This window comes from Pituophis catenifer, unplaced genomic scaffold, assembly GCF_029215685.1.
Source record: "Pituophis catenifer annectens isolate HBS135680 unplaced genomic scaffold, rPitCat1.0.hap2 SCAF_2, whole genome shotgun sequence".
Lineage (NCBI taxonomy): Eukaryota > Metazoa > Chordata > Lepidosauria > Squamata > Colubridae > Pituophis > Pituophis catenifer.
Window position 1 is genome coordinate 194,750,896 of NW_027256882.1, and position 22,335 is coordinate 194,773,230.

At 41.2% G+C, this 22,335-nt stretch overlaps 1 protein-coding gene across 5 annotated transcripts in view; it reads left to right on the forward strand.

Moving 5' to 3' along the window:
* The window catches only part of KEL (Kell metallo-endopeptidase (Kell blood group)), a 63,187-nt gene that overhangs the window by 15,759 nt on the left and 25,093 nt on the right, over positions 1-22,335 (forward strand). For all 5 annotated transcript variants that reach the window (XR_011600069.1, XR_011600070.1, XM_070938455.1 and 2 more), the window contains exons 5-6: positions 13,013-13,159; positions 14,055-14,120. Coding sequence is in view for 3 of the 5 variants with exons in the window: in XM_070938455.1 (XP_070794556.1) it covers positions 13,013-13,159; positions 14,055-14,120 (213 nt within the window). In the remaining 2 variants the exon portion in view is untranslated. The remainder of the gene's footprint in view (positions 1-13,012; positions 13,160-14,054; positions 14,121-22,335) is intronic.

Sequence of the window (22,335 nt, forward strand, 5' to 3'; positions counted from 1 at the left end):
CTAAGAAGTTTAGTTCTTTTTTATTCCCAATATGGTATTGTCATATCCTCTTCCGTTTCTACGCCCTTTCCTTTTGCTGCCACACCTTTAATCAGTTTTAATTGTCCAATTAACTTCTTCTTGACAGGCAACCATTTTAGCTTCCTCTGCCACGTCTGCTTAGTCAGTTTAAATTGTTCCATCTTATTTCTTTCCTTGAAACCTTAAACAAATTAGGAATCCCCAAAGTTGGACCTCCTTGATTCCATAACAGACCAATTTAGGTAGCAAGATACATTGTGTCTGAGTTAATTCAAAAGTAATCCACAAGTTTAAACTTTCACTTCTCCACAACATGACTCCATTTTAACCATTCTGTAATTCTCCGATAGGCTTTCCTGGTTGCTTCAAAAAATTTCTGCTTACCACCTCTTCCCTCTTTGTCTCTCCAGAAGTAATCCAGTTCAATAACAAAGAGTTTCAAAGTTTTACAATTTCCAACAATAATAAAGATAATTCATAAATGGGTCTCTTCCTCTGGCAAATAACTTTCCTAAATCTTCTTGCCCTCACAATCTGTAGCCGCTGTTTAAGGCTAGGGGCTCTCTTGTTAAAATCCATTTTTTAAGCACTGCTCCGCCTGGGTTAAATCACTCACCCGGCTTCCAAACAGTTTGCTCTATTTCTTCGCTTCTTCCTCCTGCACATCGCTTTTCCCGGTTGTCACAGCCTCGAGGCAGCCACCATGGCTGCCACTGAGCTGCCGCCGCCGCAGAGGGTAATCCTCCGGCCCCGAGAAACCTGCCCATTCCTCTCGGCTGACCGAGGGGGTCCCTCTCTTTCCTCCTGTCCCTTCAGGACAGGATAGGTCCGTAGACCTGCCGGTAGCAGCATATCAGACAGGGTTTTCGCAGGGCTCACTTTTATTATTTGTTTTCTTTTGTGGCTAGTTGTTGGACAGATTACTGTGATGATGTAGCCTTGGACATAAAGTTCTTTCCAAATCTATTTTTCTGAACCTTTCTTAAAGGTTTATTACCATTAATAGGCCAATCACAGATCTAATACTACAGAGTTTTCATAGTTCCTTAAAGGCAATATTTTCCCCCCCAGAAAAGTCATCTTAATTTCCATATTCAGCTCCCGTTCTTCAAATAAGGCAATTTCAGGGCAGGGAAAAATGCATATATGAATCATCCCATAGGAACATCTCCTTGGTTTTCATATTACTTTCTGGATGCCAATATAGCTATAAGCATTGATCAAGTGAACAGGGAGAACCAATAGGCGTTTGCTGTGGAATTCATATGAATTAATTATTATGATTATATTTTATTGTCAGTGTACAACAATGAGATTGGTTGAGCTCCCTCAGTGCACCCCCCAACACAATACAACTCACAGTGAAGACAGAAAACCCCTAACCCAATAAATCATATTAACAAAACACCCAGTCCTATTGCACCAGTGTCAACATGTTACATATTGAGCCAGCCCTGCAGTCCATCATACTACATAGTTATGCTGTTATTTCTCATTCAGGATTCTGACAGTCCACGGATAAAAACTGTTCTTCAACCTGTTTGTGCGGCTGGCTATACTTCTATATCTCCTTCCCGATGGTAGAAGGGTAAAGAAGTGATGACCAGGGTGAGAGTTGTCCCTGAGAATTTCCCTCACTCTTCTAAGGCAACAAGCCCTAGCAATCTCATCTAGTAGTATCAGGGGACAGCCCACAGTGTTTTGTGCTGTACTCACCACCAGTGGTGGGATTCAAATAATTTAACAACCGGTTCTCTGCCCTAATGATTTCTTCCAACAACCAGTTTGCCAAACTGCTCAGACAGTTAACAACTGGTTCTCCCGAAGTGGTGCGAACTGGCTGAATCCCACCACTGCTCACCACCCTCTGTAATGTTTTTCTATCCGTGGCTGTCAGACCAGCATGCCATACTATGATGCAATAAGTAAGGACACTTTCTATTGTGGACCGGTAAAAGGAGGTCATCAGTTGTTGTTCCACCCTGTTTTTATGCAAGACACTCAGGAAATAGAGTTTCTGTTGGGCCTTCCTGGCCACCTGGATCATGTTGTTTTTCCAGGTGAGGTCTTCGCTGAGATGGACTCCCAGGAATTTAAAGGAGGAAACTCTCTCTACACAGCCCCCTCCTCAATGTAAAGTGGGGCAGGTTCCTCTCTCTTCCTCTGGAAGTTTGACATCTGAGAAGGTAACAAATAGAAATAAATTATTTTTTCATTTATGGTGAAATGAAGGTGAATGGACCTAACTTTGCTGCTGTGACTTGCAACAATTGGGAGATACGTTTGCAACTAGTGCAAGCAAATGGCACTAATGGAAGAAATACTGCAGTTGGATGAGCAAGGGACTAACAACTGTTAAGAAGATAAAACAAAATTATTAGATTAAATAAAGGCGCATTACAACAGGAGTCAGGAGTGGAAGCAACTTTCCAAAGGGAAGAGAATCAAACAAAGAAGCAAATTGAAAGGGAGTGACAACAAGAACAAGACAGGCAGAAGGAACATTGCAGGACAGAAACTCAGAAATGGTTTTCTGGTAACAACAAAGGAAATGAATTAAATATTCTAGGGAAGGAAAACCGGAGTGGACTAAGCAAATGAGCAACTAGAGTTTTAAAGAGCAGATGCCTGAAAGAGAACTTAGAGGAGAAAATTTAGTTTGGATTGTATGGTTTTGAAAATAGAAATTAAGCAGGAGAATTACTTACCAGTTTCTGCCAATCCAGTGATTTCTTCTTTTCTAATATATTATTCAAACAACCTATGCATGACACCTGTGTACATTGACAACACAAGATGGAGTACATAGTGTCACAAGTAAATGCCTTATTCTCCAATATGAATATATCCCATATATGAATGGGATATCAGGGGTTAATTTATTCTTCACTTCTTAATGTATTCATACTTCACCACTCCCATATCTAGCTCCACCCATTGTATATATAAGGAGCTGCACGCACCCATTCCTTGCTTCTATCTGTGAATATTCAGTGAATATAGAATGCCTTGTATAAATAAAGAGAGATATATTTGAACTCTTAATTCTTAAATGATTTATTGAGTCTGATCCTGAAAACATTGCAACAAGCTGGTAGCAGAGGATGGTTAAATTGACTCAATAAAAACTTAAATATGTCTAAGAGAGATAGGCCCAACACCAGGGCATACAGCAAAGAAATGGGAACGGATCAAGAAATAATCGATGAGTCCGCAAATGCGATTTCGAGAGAATCTGAAGAATACACCACTGAAGACGAAGAAATAATAAATGAAAATGATGACCGAGAGGAAAACAAAGTAGAAAACAACGAACTCAGGTCAGAGATATTAAAACTGTTAAAAAGCCAGAAGAACGATGAAAGCCTCATCGCGAACCTCCAAGATATGCTGAAAAACAGCGGAGCAGCGAGAGAGAAGCACATCGCTACTGAAAAGCCAAAAGATTCAAAAATAGTGAGTAATACGATTACAGACAAAAACGCTGTGAAGAACAAAAACGGTGATCCCGCGCAAAATTTCGAATGGCAGCCATCTTGGTTTCAACAGACCTCCAGGGTGAGCGAAGCAAAGCCAATCAGAAAACTTGATTCAAAATTTCTGGCGCGAAAGACATTACTAGATAATGAAAATGAAAAAGAAAAGTCAAACACCTCAGAAGAATCAGAATCGGAAAGTGAAGGTGATTCAACAGACACACAAATAAAGTCAGCAATGAAAACGCTTTTTGCTGCATTTGGACCGAAACTAAAGATTACCAAAAAATCAACTAGAAAGCAAGCGAGCAAGCCAACGCCTCAAAATCTACCCGCTCCCATCCTGACGACGAGAGCACCGACGCCTGAACCCAGAGAGCCCTGCAGATACCGCCCCACACCGCAGATCGATGAAGCACCAACGCTCTCAAGAGAAGAAAAAGAACAACCGCCATCGTCAGGACTCCCAAGATCGAGCCAGAGACCGATTCATCTGAGGAGGAGCAGAGCGAGCGAGCCGCAACGACGAGAACCTCTCACGACGACTCCAGGAATGAAATGAGCAACGCGCATGCGCAAGACTACGCAGACGGCCCAGGAAGACATGAGTTGCTGAAAGGATCGTGCAGACTCGTTGCGAGCATTCCCACGCCGTTCTGTAATTTCCAGCATTTAAGAGACCACGGACTACCCCCGGTTGTAAGTAATGGACACAATAATGTCAGAAACTTGCCCAGTGACTTCCCAAAGCTGAGAATAGATGGCATTAATTTACAAGAATGGTATCAGCAGCTCCAGGTTGTCTTTATGAAAGAAAACTTACTGTTTTTTATCACTAATCCCCCAAAAAGACCTTGGACTCTAAAGTTAGACTACTTACACCATACAGCATTTTTCTTATTAATCTCTAGTGTATCTCCTGCAATGTATCACAGCATTAAGCAAAATCTGACTGTCTCAGAAATTATTCAATGCATGTTCAATTTATTTCACAGTGATAGTGTAGCTACTACCACAAGAATGTCTAAAGATTTCTTTTCTTCTAGGATAAAACCAGGGGTTTCCATAAGTGAACATTTAATATCTTTAAACAAAATTAGAGCTGAACTGCATTTAAGGGGGGAGGTGATTTCAGACCAAACGATGAAAAGTGTTATCATCAATTCACTTGACCCATCATGGGATAATTATATGTCACATTTAGACACAATCAATCTAGGATACCTATCCATAGAAAGTCTATCCAATAAGTTAATAGCTGAAAACAATTCAAGGAGGGATCGCTCTAACAACCACATAGAACACAAATCATATAGAAAGGTAGCATTTCGAGAAAGATATCATGAAACATTTAGATGCCACAACTGTGGATCCAAGGAACACAATAGGAGAGATTGCCCCAAAATTCCAAAAGAAAGACATAGGTCAGAACACAGAAATAAATACAACTATAGACAGCCTTCCATTGATAGACATAGATATAGAAGCCCACCAAATTATAAAAAGCATAGAGGGGGCAGAGATAATTCAAAGGATAGAAAATCTGGTTCACTGAATGGACTAAACAAACAAGACAACACTAACATACAGCAAACTGAGAACAATAATTGGCTTATTGATTCTGGAGCAACTAATCATACCACTAATAATAAAAATATATTATCTTCATTTGTAGAAGATAAATTTGTAATAAAGGTAGCTAACCAAGAAAAGGTCCAAGTAATAGGTAGAGGGAATGTAACCTTACCTGGCCTAGGAAAAATAGAGGGGGTATTACTAATACCTGAAATACCTCATAACATACTAAGTGCCATAAAACTAAGCAGAGATTCTGATATTAATATTGTGTTTTCAAAAGGAAAAGCGACTTTGGAGAAAAATAAAATAGATATAGGTACAGTAATGATTAAAGGAGGCCTACCTTATTTAATAACAAAGGAGAAATGGTTACACAACATTGATTCAAATATGGAAGATTGTATTGAACTAGATAATGGAAACATTAGTAACAGTGACAATGATGAATGTAAGGTAGCTCATAATCACAAGGATGCACATAATGAGAAAAAACCAAAAATAGGTAAGCCAATTCATGATGAGTGTGCTCATGTTTTACATAGGAAGTTAGGACATGCCAGTTTTCCTGTAGTACAAAAAATGACTGAACACGCAGAAGGCGTTAAAATAAAAAATTGTGAAAACTATTTGGAATGCTCAGTATGTAAGTCTACAAAACTAAAAACTAGTCCCAGGCCTAGAAAATCAACAAGGTTAACCAACAAAATTTTTGATTTAGTACACATGGACCTGGTTGGTCCACTAACTCCATCAATCACTTATAAAAAACGTTACTTCTTAACCATTGTGGACGATTATAGTCGTTATGGATTTGTTTACACATTAAAACATAAGGATGAAACTTTTCAGAAATTTAAAGAATTTTACAAACGCGTAGAAACACAACACAATATCAAAATAAAACAAATCATGACAGATAGGGGATGTGAATTCATGTCTAAGGAATTCTCCCAATGGCTGAAGGACAAAGGAATGTTACATTACACATCTAGCCCATTTTCTGCATTCCAGAACGGAATTGTAGAGAGAAAGAACTCAACATTACAAACAATGATTAGATGCACATTGGAAGATGCTGGCTTAAGCAAACAATTCTGGTCAGAAGCCCTACAATATTCCAATTACACACAAAATAGAACTTGGTCCAGCATTGTAAATAAGACACCATATGAAGTGATGTATAATAGGAAACCAAAATTAGCACACATGCACATATTTGGAGTCACTGCAGATGTACACATACCTAAACAATTAAGAAGAAAAGGAGAAAATGTGTCTAGAAGACTTAGATTTATGGGATATGAGACAGGTACAAAAGGATACAGATTCATTGATAATAATAACAAATTTATAGTTTCCAGAACAGCTGTGTTCCATGAACAGGCCAACTGGTCTAAAATACATCTTAATGAAATATTCCCAAGCAACAACACAGATACAAAACCCCAAGAGAAAAGAACTATAGAAAAGCAAAATGACAACAAACATAGAAACAAAACCAAAACATGGACAAACAGTCAACACAAAATAAAGACAGATACACTAACAAAAAAGGAAGCAAGATATTTGCATGATAATAATAGTAAACCTGAAAAAACAATTAGAAACACCAGAAATCAAATGCCAAATAAGTACAAGGATTATATAATGCATATGAATGGAGAATCAACGACACCTAATACTTATGAGGAAGTGTTAAAACTTCCTCCTAAAGAAAAAGAAAAATGGGAATTAGCAATGACAAAAGAGATGGAAAGTTTACAAGGATTAGATGTATTTACACCTGCAATTGCACCAAAGGACAAAACTATTATTGGCACTAGGTGGATATATAAAATTAAAAATTTAGAGGGAGGCAATACTCTATACAAAGCTAGATTAGTTGCACAAGGTTATGCACAGAAATATCCCGAGGATTATACTGACACTTACTCCCCTACAGTAAGAACTGAGAGTGTCAAAACAGCCCTAGTTGAAGCATCAGCACTCAATCTCGATGTATTCCAATATGACATACAGACTGCGTATTTACACGCAAAATTAGATAAGGAAATATATGTAAGAGCACCTCACAGTCAATACACAAACAAGAATGAGACTTGGTTATTAAACAAAAGTTTATACGGGTTAAAACAATCTGGTAAACGATGGTATGATTGTTTAGTAAAAGTACTTAAGACTATGGATTTCAATGCTACTACTGCTGATAACTGTTTCTTTGTTAAAAAGGGTGATGATTAAATAGAATTTGTATTGATCTATGTAGATGACATTTTGTACATAGGTAAACATAAAGAAAGAAGAGAAACATTTGTAACAAAGCTAAATGAACATTTTTCACTGAAATCTTTAGGCAAAGTAAATAAGTATCTTGGTGTTCAAATTAGTAAAACTAGAAAAGGATTCAAGCTTTCTCAGAGAGATAAGATCATAGAGCTCTTGAACAAATGTAATCTAAGCGATGCCAAACCCTGTGACACCCCTATGCAGACTGACTTTCTAAGGAATGCAGATGAATCATCCCCTGAGTTCAAAGATAACACTTTCTATAGATCAATCATAGGTTCCCTTCTTTACATTTCCAATTGGACCAGACCTGATATCGCTTTACCCCTCAATTTATTGTCCAGACATGTCAGCAAACCAACAATGTACCATTGGGAAGCTGTCAAAAGGATATTAAGATATTTAAAGAATACCTTAGATTTTTGTTTGATATTAGAGCCTAATAATGTCAAGGAACCAAACCTCACATGTTACGCAGATGCGGATTGGGCTGGAGACACTTCATGCAGAAAAAGTACATCTGGTTATATATTCCTCCTTAACGGTTGTCCAGTTTACTGGTACACTGGCAAACAAGATTTAATGGCCACTTCAACAACAGAAGCAGAATATGTTTGTCTATCTAAAGCAGCAAATAACCTGTTATGGTTTAATGACTTAATTTCTGACATTTGGAAAAAACCCACCTTGCCTTTTGTCATGCATGAAGATAATAAGGCGGCTATCGAAATATCTAGATCTGATGCCATTGGACAAAGGTCCAGACATATAGATATAAAATTTAAACATGTGAGACAGTTATCTCAGGATGGATTTATTAAAGCGGTACATTGTGAGACATCAGAACAATTAGCTGACATATTAACAAAACCTTTGCCATCTAAGCAACATAAATACCTGACTTCTAAGTTATATGTTTTGTATTGTTCTGAATCTGAATGTAATTGGTGTAGCATATCGAATCGGCATTTAGAGGGGGATTTGTCACAAGTAAATGCCTTATTCTCCAATATGTAAATAGTATATGAATGGGATATCAGGGGTTAATTTATTCTTCACTTCTTAATGTATTCATACTTCACCACTCCCATATCTAGCTCCACCCATTGTATATATAAGGAGCTGCACGCACCCATTCCTTGCTTCTATCTGTGAATATTCAGTGAATATAGAATGCCTTGTATAAATAAAGAGAGATATATTTGAACTCTTAATTCTTAAATGATTTATTGAGTCTGATCCTGAAAACATTGCAACACATAGAAATCAAATCAATGTTATAATTGATACAAGAAGGTAGAAAACCTCAGCTATAGCAGCAAAAATGTGAAACAGTTAGTGTGAAAGTTACAACAATGTGCAGAAGAACAAAGCCAACTAATTTCTACTATATGAGCATATAGCCTCCATTTTCAATGAGATCATCAAGGATCACTTTGAAATCCTGAACCTCATTAATAGAGAAACGATGGAATGAAATCAAACAAAATAAGTACAGATGTGGAAAAAACCCTGTCAAAGACCAAAAAAAACAGAAGAAAGCAAACTAGATGTCAGAACAAGGAAAATTGCAATGAAGAGAAGAGAAGCTAAAGTCATGAAAGACAAATACCTCAGGAAGGAGGTATTTTACAGATCTTCTAGAAGAGACAAGAAGCAATAATACATCTGTAAGAATGTAGGATATGGAAACAATAATAGAAAAACAGGAACAATTTTTCAAAAGATCTCTGAAGTCAGAAGGACTTTCCAATTTTGAAATGGTATGTGGGAGGACACCAAGTAACTGATGTCTTAGAAATGATTTCCTGTTTACAAGAATCCCTAGTACTACCAGATGAAGTTAGAACAGCACCCCTTTGGTCATCAAGTTGGAAGAATATAAGAATTTATGGAATAATTATAGAAATATAACATGCAACAGAAGAAGAATCAGTAAAAATTCCAGTGAAACTATGTTAGTAAATCTGGAGAACAATACATTGTGCAACAGATTGAAAGGAGTCTGTCTACATACCAGTAACCAAAAAAAAGAGAGGAAGCGTTCCACATAATAGCAAAATAATGCTGATGATCATGCAACACATATTTATTTCCTTACATGGAAATAATCATTTCCTTAATATTTGTCTCCTTACATGGAGAAGGAGATGTCAGAAATTCAAACTGGTTTTTAAAAAGGCAAAAAGGCATCATGAGTTTATTATTGCTGGAGCATAATGAATAGAAAAGAAAGCCGAAGAGGGGGAAAAAAAAATCAATATGTGCTTCATTGACTATAAAAAAAATTTCACCTTGCCAGCCACAAGAAGCTGTGGAATTTTCCAGAGCTGTGGAAGAAGTGGTGGTGGGGGGGGGGTGTTGGTCAACCTATTTTCCAAAGCATCTGAAGGAAGAACAAGAAGCAATGTATGGAAACTAATCAAGGAGAGAATCAACCTAGAAATAAGGAAAAATCTCCTGACAGTTAGAACAATTAATCAGTGGACCAACTTGCCATTAGAAGTTGTGGGTGCTCCACCACTGGAGATTTTTAAGAAGAGATTGGACAACCACTTGTCTGAAATAGTATAAGGCCATGATGGCAAATTTATGGCCCGTGTGCCATAAGTGGCATGCGGAGCCATATCGGTGGGCATGTGAGCTTAGCTCCAGCGCACATGCGTGAACCGGCCAGCTGATTTTCGTGTCTTCTCGGCCCACCAGAAGTTGGGAAAAAGACTGTTTCCTGCATCTGGAGGGCCTGGGGGGGTTAGGGAAGGCACATTTTTTGCTCTCCCCAGGGTCCAGAGCCTCTCTAGGAGCCTGGGGAGGGTGAAAAACCAGGCCTACCGGCTCAACAGAAGTTGGCAAACAGGCCATTTCCGGCCTCTGGAGGGCCTCCAGGGGGGGAGGCCGTTTTTGGGGCCCCCCCCATGCTCCTAGAGAGGTTCTGGAGCCTGAGGAGAGCAAAAAACAGGCCTACTGGCCCACTGTGCCATCGCATGCCAAAAGTGGTGGGAGTGCAAGGCGGGGGTCGCGCACGCATGCATGGAGGGCAGGGCACATAGAATTATAGTTGTGGTCACACATGCGCGTGACCCCCCCCCACACTTCCCCCACTTTTGGCACACGATTGCAAAAAGTTTAGCCATCACTGTATAGGGTCTCCTGCTTGAGCAGGGGGTTGGACTAGAAAACCTCTTAGGTCCCTTCCAACTCTGTTATTCTGTTATTTTTGAATATAGATAACTGAAAATGCAAATTATCTGTAAACTCTAATAATGAAAGTCAAGAAGCATTATGAAAACCCATGAGACTATGATTAAATGTAAAGAAAATCAAACTGATATCAACATGTACTGCAAGGAGTTTTAAAACTGATTATAAAGACATTGAAATGATAGATAACTTCTGCCTTTTAGAATCAAGTATCAGAGTAAAGATATAGCAATCAAGACATTTTTCAGGCTAGCATACAATATGGGGGCAGTAAAGATATTTACCCTGTTTCCCCCAAAATGAGACATCCCCTGATAAGACCAATCATGCTTTTGAGTGCATGGCAATATGGCCAAGCGCTTATTTCAGGGTTCAAAAAAATATAAGACAGGGTCTTATTTTCAGGGAAACATGGTAGATGCCACGACGTGTATGAAATAGCTTTCTTTGTGACCCTCTGGGGAAGAAACAGGGTAGAAAGAGTATTGATGACTTTGAACGTTGTTGCTAGAGAAGGCCCTTGATAATATTAGAGACAGCTAAGAAAACAAACAAATGAATCACAGCAGAAATCAAACCAGATTTCTCACTTGGAAGAAATAGAAGAGTTTCAAGCAGCAAAGCGGGAGGATTCAATTACACTGGAAAATGAGTTAATCACTGAAAGCCTGAAGGGTCAGCTTGGGGACTGATCATCCTGGAGGAAATTTATGTATATGATTTACTAAGATTCAATGCTGACTTGGTAGAGCTTAATCAAACAATTATTCAAGTTCTTTGGTATGCAGATTCAGACTTTAAAAGATCTACAGAGTACTTGGTAAAAATATTAGACATTAAAAAATCTTTTTGCTTTGAGAGTTATTATGAGCAACATGTCAAATTATTTTTATTTATATAATATTTCCCTCAGTAAATGTCCCTCCATTAGAAGGTTTCTTTGCAAAAATTACTGAGGTAAAATGAATGAAAGATACATGGAATGCTGCAGTATCTGATCAAGGCCATGATTCATTTTGATAATTTTTTTCATTTTCAGATAGGCAAAAAGTTGCTTCAGATAAGTCTTATTATCTAATGACTTACCTCCTCCATGATATTAGGTGGTATCTCGATGTCAGCATTTTCACTTTATAATTCTGTTTACTCACTGTTTCTTCTGTCTATATTGGGTACTATATAACTACAAGAAATGTGTTAAAAAAGGAGGGAGCAGGAAAATTGTGCTGTTAGGGTTCATCATCTGAGGGAGGGCTGTAAGTCCATCAATAAGTTCAAATAATAGTGGAGTGAAACGATAGCACTCTGGTAGGGAAAAAAAAAAACTCTTTTGTCCCATAACACAATTTTGACAGAAATATTAATACTCTTATTTCGGGGAGGGGGTGTGTCAAAATTTTGCATTAGTTTTAATGATGACATGTGGACTGAGGAATACAACTAGATGAGCTAAATCTACTTTGGTGTAAGGCTACATTATTAGAATCTTGCAAGTCTGAAAGTACAAATTTCCTGCCTGCCATTTTTAACTGCTTGACCCATTAGGGAAGCTCCTTCCTATCTTCCTTCCTTCCTTCCTTCCTTCCTTCCTTCCTTCCTTCCTTCCTTCCTTCCTTCCTTCCTTCCTTCCTTCCTTCCTTCCTTCCTTCCTTTCTTCTCTCTCTTGTATGATGGCTTCCAAGGCAGCATTGCCTCTCTCTTTTCCTCAGGGTAATCCATGCATTCCGTTACAGGGATTACTGTTTTAAGGTAAGTACAGTGTAGCCGGACATTTATCAGGATGGCAAATGAGGAAAGAAAAGAATGAAACCTGTCCTTACATATGGTGGTGATGGTGCTTATTATTATTATGGTTTCATTTATTTTAAAAGGAGTCTTAGTTGAGTCCATTTCTGAAATCAAATTTGAACTGAGCATTTTCCGATTCAGAATTTATACAACTCAGAGGCTGGTTGGAAAGAAGGACTCTGTTTATTGATGAGCAGAAGCAACAACAGCATGCAGTTCTGGGATAGCTGACAAACTGGGGTTAGGATAGGTGGGCTTTTATACATTCTTTCGGGTTTTGTGTTTTAAATGCTCCAGGGGGTTGTGCAATGTAGTGAACTTTATCTCTTTTGCTATTCTAATGGGAAGGGGGGGGGAGTTAATACTAATATGTCCTAAAAGTCATGTCCTGTCCTTCTTAATCCCATCAGCAGGAGCTTTGTTTGTGAATAGATTGACCCAGTCTTTCTTAATGGACACAAAATATCCATCTCTAAAGACTTTAAGTATCTGCTGGAGGCTGTTTTGCCAGAAGACTGGGGTTGTCTTTAAGAACATGTTTTCTCCATTTCTCCTTTGGGGAAATATAATATTCTGCCTCTTTTTTAATCTTCCCCAAATTATTTCATTCTCTGAGGAAGGGGGCTTCCTAAAGTAACAATGTTCAAATTTTATTTGTTCAGATTGGTGGTTGGAATATCACCGGTTCCTGGAAACAAACAGATTTTAACCAAACTCTTCAGATACTCATGGAAAAATACAGCACTTTTCCATTCTTCAAAGCATACGTGAGACCCAGTTCATCTGATCCAAGCACCAATATTATCCAGGTAGGATTACTAGAAGACAACATTTAGGTAATGCAGTGAAAATGTTTAATTCAAATATATGCATTTTCCTGTATGAAGTTACCTTATGCAGAGTCGGAACAACGGAATTAGCACACGGAATATGACCATCAGCGGCTATGAACATTCAGTTCTCAAAACACATATGATAAATCTCTTTCCTTTCCATGTTATATCAGGATTCAGGTTTAATGATCCCCCATAAAAAAAAATCAATGGAAATTTGAGCATTTTTGTTTTTTATATATTTTCATGTACTCCTACATAGATATGTGAACATGCTTCTTTAGTGCAATTTTTGGAGGTCAGGAAAGAGAAAGAGAGAGGGAGGGAGGGAGGGAGGGAGGGAGAGAGAGAGCGCTAAGCTCTTCTGAAAAATGCATCTACCACTGTTCACAACATTCAGTAAATTTTCATACTGAGGTTTAGAGTGTGAAGGATTACATAGCTTTTTTTAAGTTAAGGTAAGATATTAGCTAGATCTGATACCGTACTTGCATTGGCATCATTGCTCTGTCTAGTGGAATTAGAAATGCTTATTGGTTCCAAACAAAATCCATGATAGAATAGATGATTTATTATCAACAAAAACAACTCAGAATGTATTGTTTTCCTCTTTGAAAATTACATCTGATAGATTATCACATGCAAAATTAATGCAAATTTGTGCCATTGCTGATAACAACTTGACAATGTAAACTCTTCTGTTTACAATGCTCTCTTCTTGTCAGCAATTTTGCAGAAGTCAGTATTCTCTCAACACCTTTCTCCCTCCCTTTCCTTCTTTCCTTCTTTCCCTTACAATTACTTTTTGATTATTCTTACCCTGTTTATAATATAGCTGGTATTACTATCTATCCTTGCTTTCTTTTTTCAGATTGACCATCCAGAATTTGACTTGCGACTAGAATACTATTTTGAAAGAAATGTGAATTATCCCCAGGTAAGCTGTGTTAAATGATTAATTTACTGTTTCTGGTTTAGTCATTTCCCAAGTCAGTCTCTATATCTTGTGCTTGTTGTGTGAAACTGACAATATATTGTGAGGTGGGTCACAAGGTCTCATTCATCTATGATGTGTATTACTGTACTGTACTGAGAAATTTAAATGGATGATATTGCTTGTCTGTGGTTTTACAGTGGCATCAACTCATGGTGGGGATCAGTGGTAGGTTTCACATTTTGTTACTACTGGTTTGCGCCATGCAGGCCTGCCTTCCGCTCATGCGTCCTGCCTCAAAAACGTGCCTAAATAGGATGGCATACAGCTGGGCCCACCCGCGATTTCCGCTACCGGTTTGCCTGAACCAGTCCGAACTGGCTGAATACCACCTCTGATGGGGATTGGAAGTCTCCATTGTAATCACCTTAATCACCCGGTAATTTGTCCAAATTGAAATATACTATGGTCTTTATATGGCATTGAATCAGTGGAACACTTTGAAGAAACTTGGTTTATCTATCCTAATAGCCTTCCTGAGTGAACTAGCTGAGATGATCTGAAGTATGCTATTAAAGAACTCCAGGATAATGATCCTACAAAAATTCAACAATTCAATTTATGCTGAAGCTGACACTTTATGCCTTCTATGTTAACTGTAAATCATTCTAAAACTATATCTAGACAAAACTATAATTATGACATTAAACTGTCTTAGTATAGGGTAGGACATGCTCTCACATTAATTCTGGCCTGGGATATGGGTAGAATGAATTTGATACTGGAGGAAGAGATAATAGTTATTCCAATATGATGCTCAGAACTTCATTCCCCATCAAAAAAAGTAAAAGGAAGCATTAAGGGCATCCACCCTTGACAACTGTTGGAATCTAGTGGATTCTTGGCTGCTCTGGGGTTTTTGCAGAAGCCAGAGTTAATAATCTTGTTTTAATCTACTACCGGTATACAGGACAAAAGTATATTCAACTGCTTTGAATGTTTTTGATCTATTCTGTACAAGAGGAAAACAAAAGATATTGAGGCAATTGCTCTAAATTGTTTTATTTAGGATTGTAGATAAAAAAACTTCTCTCTAGTTCTCCTGAAATCTCTGGCCATGGAGCAGGTCAGGAGACAACTGAAGTATAAGTGGCATGATATTTACAATGGCAGTGCACACAGTCCTGCTTGTTGGGTGGCATAAAAAGTTGTAAAGAAGACTTCTTCACATCTTTAAATAATTGTTCAGCTTATCTTTTAAAAGTGGGTTTACTATTATTAAAGAATTTATTGCCATTGCCTCAAATAAACTGAATTTACAGTTTTCAATTACTTGCTTGACAGATTTAGAAGGCACTGAGGATAAAATTGCTCATCTTCATGCTAATGTGAACACAGTTTTGATTTCAAATCTACTGAACTGTACCTTGTACCTCCTGATGCCTGTAGTTATGATAAGACGTCTTGCTCACTTGACCATATTACCTTATTCAGTGATCATCTCAGAAAATAGCAATTGCTGACTGTGCCCGTGCTCTCCAAAAGTTGTGTTGTGGGATCTTGTAAATAGTAATTCATTCCCACCCCAAAGGTGCTTTTTCAAAAGGCAACTAGACTGTTTTTCCTTGAAGACATTTCGCTTCTCATCCAAGAAGCTTCTTCTGACTGAATGGTGACAGATGGAAGGATTTATATTCCATTCTCCACCATTCAGTCAGAAGTTAAGAAGCTTCTTGGATGAGAAGCAAAATGTCTTCAAGGAAAAGCAAAGTCCAGTTGCCTTTTGAAAAAGCACCTTTGGGACAACCATGACCTGGATGACTGAAAATCTCCATAGTCATTTTATTCCAATGCTATCTATCATTTATATTAAACTGTGGCTGTCATAAATGTTGGCTCTGTTATTTTCAGCATGCAAATCACACTAAGGCTTACTATTCCATAGAATCTGAGTTCGGAGAGTCTCTGCCTGGATGTAGTGGTAGGATAGCTGGATAAATTAAATTGTTAGATTGAATCCTGGCAAAGTGAAGATGTTTTTGGCAGATGATTCCAAAAGGTATCATTGTCTTTGTAGCCATGTGATTTCTGTTTAAGAGAATTTATTGTCAACTTTAGTTGATATGCTTTCTTGAACAAGGACATCTAAATACAGGGTCATTCTTGAAATGGAAACCACATATTTAGACCTCTAGTATGGTCTATATAGGGCTGCTGTTGTGCTTGGTGTGGAAACTGCAGTTGGTACATAATCTGAGAGCCACAAGGGGCAGTTGCATATCCACAATGTTATATCTCTGCCAAAGCATTTGCACTGGCTGCTAGTTAGCTACCAATCCACATTCAGATTTTCATTTTTGACTTGTAGGGTACTTAACAACTTGAGACCACAACAGCTGAAAATATACCTTCATCATTACAGATCTGTCAGTTGCTAAGGTCATCTAGGGAGGTTCTGTTTCATGAGACAGGATTAACAGGGTATTGTCTTGTGGTTATTCCCAAATGGACCTTCTTTGTAGTGGCACCTATACTCTAGAATCCTCTCTCTTTTGAAATTCATGAGGTGCCTACTATTATGTCTGTTGAGTATTGAATGGCAGATTTGAATGGACCAATCAGGGACAAGAGCAGGAAATTCATAGGACCGTCAGTGGCTGAAGCTGCGGACAGCTCCTAGCTATAAAAGGAGCTGCCATGGCTAGCATTGCCATTGTGATTTACGGAGCTAATAAAAGTGTTAGATTCTACTGCGTGTCTTGTCCTTTTCTTGCGCCCATGACTTAACACTGGCGATGAAGGTGGGATCCTAGGACAGAGAACAAAGTACTAAACCTCCACAGCAATCACCAGCTACCCCAATCAATGGCCACGAGATCGGTCAGATCATCGGCTACCACTATGCCTTCAATCAGCCCACCCGCACCATTCAACCCGGCTGGAGAAGACTGGGAATCTTATATGGAAAGATTCCATATGTACATGGAAGGGAATGACCTCTTAAGCCTGTCGGAGCAGAGGAAGACAGCCATATTCCTCACACACTGTGGAGCCGCAGGGTTCAAAATGGCAAAAGCACTCACAGTCCCTACAGAATTGAGAACGATGTCCTGGACAGACCTACAAAGCATCCTCAAGGCGCAATATGCTCCCCAAGCCTCTTCCCTGGTAAGGAGAGATGAGTTTTACCGGAGGGATCAGAGGGAAGGCGAGTCGATCAGTGAATTCGTCGCAACCTTGAGGGAGATAGCCGCAGCCTGCAATTTTTTAAACTTAGAAGAGGCTATGAGGGATCGGCTAGTATTGAGACTAAAAGACCTTACATTGCAAAGCAGACTGCTAGCCAAACCTCAGATAACCTTCAAGGAGGCGCTGGAAGAAGCCACAGCATCAGAGGCATCCCAGAAATCCGCGGCAGCCATGAAAAAAGTGAACAAAGGGCCACAAGGGAAAGAGGAATTAGTGTGGGCTCCCAGCCGGCTTGAGGGGGCGCTGCACCGGGAGGCCCACGTTGGGAAGGCAGATGTGGGGAGCGTGTGTGTGCTTGGCTGCTGGTCCTCCCTCCCTCCTTCTCTCTGTATCGGAGAGGCAAAGCGGCCTGATTTCTGCCATCCCGGCGCTCTGGTAGCACGGCCCGCGGGGGTCCAGATGCGGGGGAGGCCGCCGCCATTACCATCACCATCACCATCACCGCCTGAAGGACTGCGAGTATCGGCAGATCCCGTCGGGCACCCCGGCTGCCCCCACCGCATCTGGACCCCCGAGCTCTGTAGCCACCAGCACCGCTCCCACGACTCTGGCTTCACGGCCCCGCCGCAAATGGGAGGTTTTCCCCGGGCTCAACCGGTTCTATTGTGGCGGGCGCCTCATGCTGGCGCGGCATAGCAGCGTCTTTCTCCTCACGGTCGGCCTCATTGTGGTCACCAGCGGCCTCTTCTTCGCCTTCGACTGTCCATTCCTGGCTCATAACTTGACCACGGCCATTCCTATCATTGCTGGCATCCTGTTCTTTTTTGTCATCAGCTGTTTGCTACAAACCAGCTTCAGAGATCCCGGTATTTTGCCCAGAGCCACCCCCAGTGAAGCTGCAGATCTGGAGAAATGGATTGACAATCTCGGCACTTCCACTTATCGGCCACCTGCCCGAACCATGGAAGTTGTAATAAACAAGTATATGGTGAAAGAGGAATCCGGGGTCCACTATGAGGACATACAAACAGAATCAGAAGAAGAGGAAGAGGATGAGGTCCACCATCTACAAACGGACCAGAGAGGCAAGCCACGAGGAAAAGGGAGGCTAGAATTCCGGTGTGCAGGCTGCGAGGGAAATCACCCCAGGGCAGAGTGCAGGTTCCGTGATGCCATATGCCAATGATGCGACCAAAAAGGGCATATAATGAGACCCTGCAGAGCGTTTCAACCAGCAGCCTGAAGAAGCCGCTCGAACCACCTGCCAAGCTCACCGCCACCCAACCGTTCATTCAAACCAAGCGGAAAAAAGCAATCATTTGGAAGAAGTCGCAGAAGCAAGGACTCTGGATCGGAGCGAGGCGAGACCCACCAAATGTTAATAGTGGGTCATGTGAGTGCGGGAAAGTCCAATAAGATGGCGGTGACCGTACTCATCGAGGGGAGACCCTGAAAAATGGAGGTCAACTTGGGGTCCTGCCTATCCATGGTTTCCTGGACAACGATACAACAGCTGGTTCCAGGCATCAAATCCAGCACACTCAAGCAACAAAGATTGACTCTCGTAGACTACCAAAGGAAACCGAATCCCAGTAGTTGGCATGGGAAGATTCAATGTTGCCTACAAAACCTTCAAGGCAAAGTTACCCCTCACCATCGTGGACTGGGACAGACCTAGTCTATTGGGCCTGGAGTGGTTCGAGCCGTTAGGACTGGCGGTAACAGGCATCGACCACATCAACAACTGCGGCTGGGAAGAAGACCTGATGACAGAATTCGCAGAAGTATTCAACGGTGAATTAGGCAAGTACACGGGGTCCCCAATATCCTTTAACCTAGACCCCCAAGTTGCCCCTGTCCAGATTAAACCCAGGAGGCTCCCTTTTGCTCTAAGGCCCAAAATAGATGAGCAAATAGACAAGCTAGTTCCTCAAGGAGTATTAGAGCCTACAGACCATGCGAAGTGGGAGACACCCATCGTCACCCCAGTTAAGCCAGATGGGTCGGTGCGCATCTGTGGTGACTACGAAAGTACAATAAATAAAGCCCTACAACAGAGCGCTTACCCGATACCAGTGGTGCAACATCTGCTTCACTCGTTGGGCCGCGGAAAGATATTTGCTAAACTAGATCTGGCACAGACATATCAGCAGCTGCCTGTAGATGATGCCACAGCCGAAGCCCAAACAATTGTAACGCACAGGGGTGCCTTCAAGTGCAAGCGATTACAATTTGGAGTCAGTGTAGCCCCAGGATTGTTCCAAAGCCTGATAAAATGATTACTACAAGGGATTGAGGGAGTTGTCCCATATTTCGACAACATACTCATCTCAGCAAGGAATTTAGACCAGCTGAAGCAACGCTAAGAAAAGTGCTATCTAGATTCCGAGAGGTGGGGCTCAAAGTAAAAAAGAATAAATGCAACTTGGCAGAAAAGCAAGTAGAATTCCTGGGGTACTTAATTGATGAATCAGGAATAAGACCCACTCCTGGAAAGCTGAGGGCAATTAAAGAGGCACCCACACCAAAAAACAAAACGGAGCTGCAAGCTTTCTTAGGATTACTGAACTTTTATAATATCTTCCTACCACAGAAAGCTACAACTGCTGAATCACTCCACTGGCTACTGGATAAGACAACGGAATGGAAGTGGGGAAAGAAGGAAGGAACGGCATTCGAAGAAATAAAAAAACTACTAACATCGGAAAGAGTATTAGTCCAGTACAGCGGAACGCTGCCAATCCATTTGACTTGTGACGCATCACCTTTTGACATTGGAGCTGTACTAAGCCATTGCATGCCAAATGGAAGAGAGGCCCCCGTAGCATTTTATTCCAGAACGTTGTCCAAGCCAGAGAGGAACTACAGCCAGCTAGATAAAGAGGCATTGGCTGCAGTAGCTGGAATAAAAAGATTCCATGAGTATTTGTACGGCCGAAGATTCGAACTCATCACCGACCATAAACCATTACTGGGCATCATCGCTGGAGACAAACCCACACACCCCATTCTATCATCAAGAATGCTTCGCTGGATAGAGTTTTTAACAGCCTACGACCAGCTGAAATACAAGCCTGGCAAAACAATCAACCACGCTGACGCCCTCAGCAGATGCCCGCTTCCAGTAATAGAAGAAGATCCAGCCCCAGTATCAACCACACTGCTCATTGAGACTATGGAAAGTGCTCAAATCTCCGCTGCAGACATCGCGAGAGCCACCGCGAAAGACAAAACCCTGGCACGGGTTTTAAATTGGGTCTGGAAGGGCTGGCTGGAAGCGAATGTGGACACAGAATTTCAACCATTCAAATCCAGACGAACCGAACTGTCGGGACTCAAGGGGTGCATTTTGTGAGGGGACAGAGTCATAATTCCCGAGATGCTGAGGCAGGACATCCTAACTTATTATATGAGAGGCACCCGGGAATAGTGAAGATGAAGGTGTTGGCAAGAAGCTATGTATGGTGGCCTGGAATGGATAAAGAGATAGAGGCCTGGGTAGCAACATGCACACCCTGCCAAGAATCATGACTGGCACCACACACTGCACCCACACATGATTGGGAGAACCCGGGAACACCCTGGGCTACACATAGACTTTGCAGGGCCATACCAGGGCAACATGTTCCTAATCATAGTGGACGCATTTTCAAAATGGTTAGAAATATTTCTGATGCCTTCAACAACCATGGAAGCCGTTATCCGAACATTGAGAAGACTGTTTGCAACACACAGGTTGCCGGACTTGCTGGTATCTGATAATGGGCCCCAATTACCGCTAACGCATTCAAGATGTTCCTAGCCAACCAGGGAGTCCGACACGCATTATCAGCGCTGGGAAAGCTGTCCACTAACAGGCTTGCCGAACGAATGGTGAGAACGACCAAAGAAACATTGGCACAGCTGGGGCCCGGGGACATGCAAGCCAAAATAGACAAGCTGCTCATGATCCAGCACATCACGCTGAGCGCATCCACTCACCAAAGCCCAGCAGAATTGCTGATGGAAAGAAAGCTGCGATCTCCATTAGATAGATTGCACCCTCAGTACAGCACCGAGAAACCCACAGACTCCACGAGCAAGATCCGTAAATTCCAAGTGGGGGACAAAGTTTATGCTAAAAATTTCAGCGGCAACCCCCTCTGGATACCGGGAGAAATAACCCAAATCACAGGGGCACTGTCGTACAGGTTGCAGACCGAGGACGGCCGACAGTGGAAACGCCACATTGACCAGCTCAGGGGCAGAGTGACAAGGAACGAACTCGGCCCACCAGACAGAGACCAGACCCTACTACAGGCACAAGCACCAAACACCACGAGAAGAGACTCAACCCCGAATAGAGGCAGTGGACACTTACCTGAAGTCCAGGAGAAGGAACCGAACATCAGCAACAATCCACCATGTTGTCCGGGGGAGGAAGGGAGTAACACCCAAGAAAATAATTCCACTCCAGCGAATGAGAGTTCCAGAGGCGGAGCCGTCAGAGCCACGGAACTCGACCTCTCACTCCAAGAACACCGAAATGACTGAACTGCACAGGTGAAGTCGCAAATCGAAACGACCCGCCTACCTGCGTGACTACGTTGCCTAGGGACTTCAGGATTGGTTATGCTAACTAGAGGGGAGGGGTGTTGAGTATTGAATGGCAGATATGAACGGACCAATCAGGGACAAGAGCGGGAAATTCATAGGACCGTCAGTGGCTGAAGCCGCGGACAGCTCCTAGCTATAAAAGGAGCTGCTGTGGCTAGCATTGCCATTGCGATTTACGGAGCTAATAAAAGTGTTAGATTCTACTGCGTGTCCTGTCCTTTTCTTGCGCCCATGACTTAACAATGTCTTTTAAGTCTCTGGAATAGAATACAATAACAGAGTTGGAAGGGACCTTGGAGGTTTTCTAGTCCAACCCCCTGCTTAGGCAGGATACCCTACACCACTTCAGAGAGATGGTTATCCAATCTCTTCTAAAAAACTTCCAGTGTTGGAGCATTCCAGTGGAGGCAAGCTATTCCACTGATTAATTGTT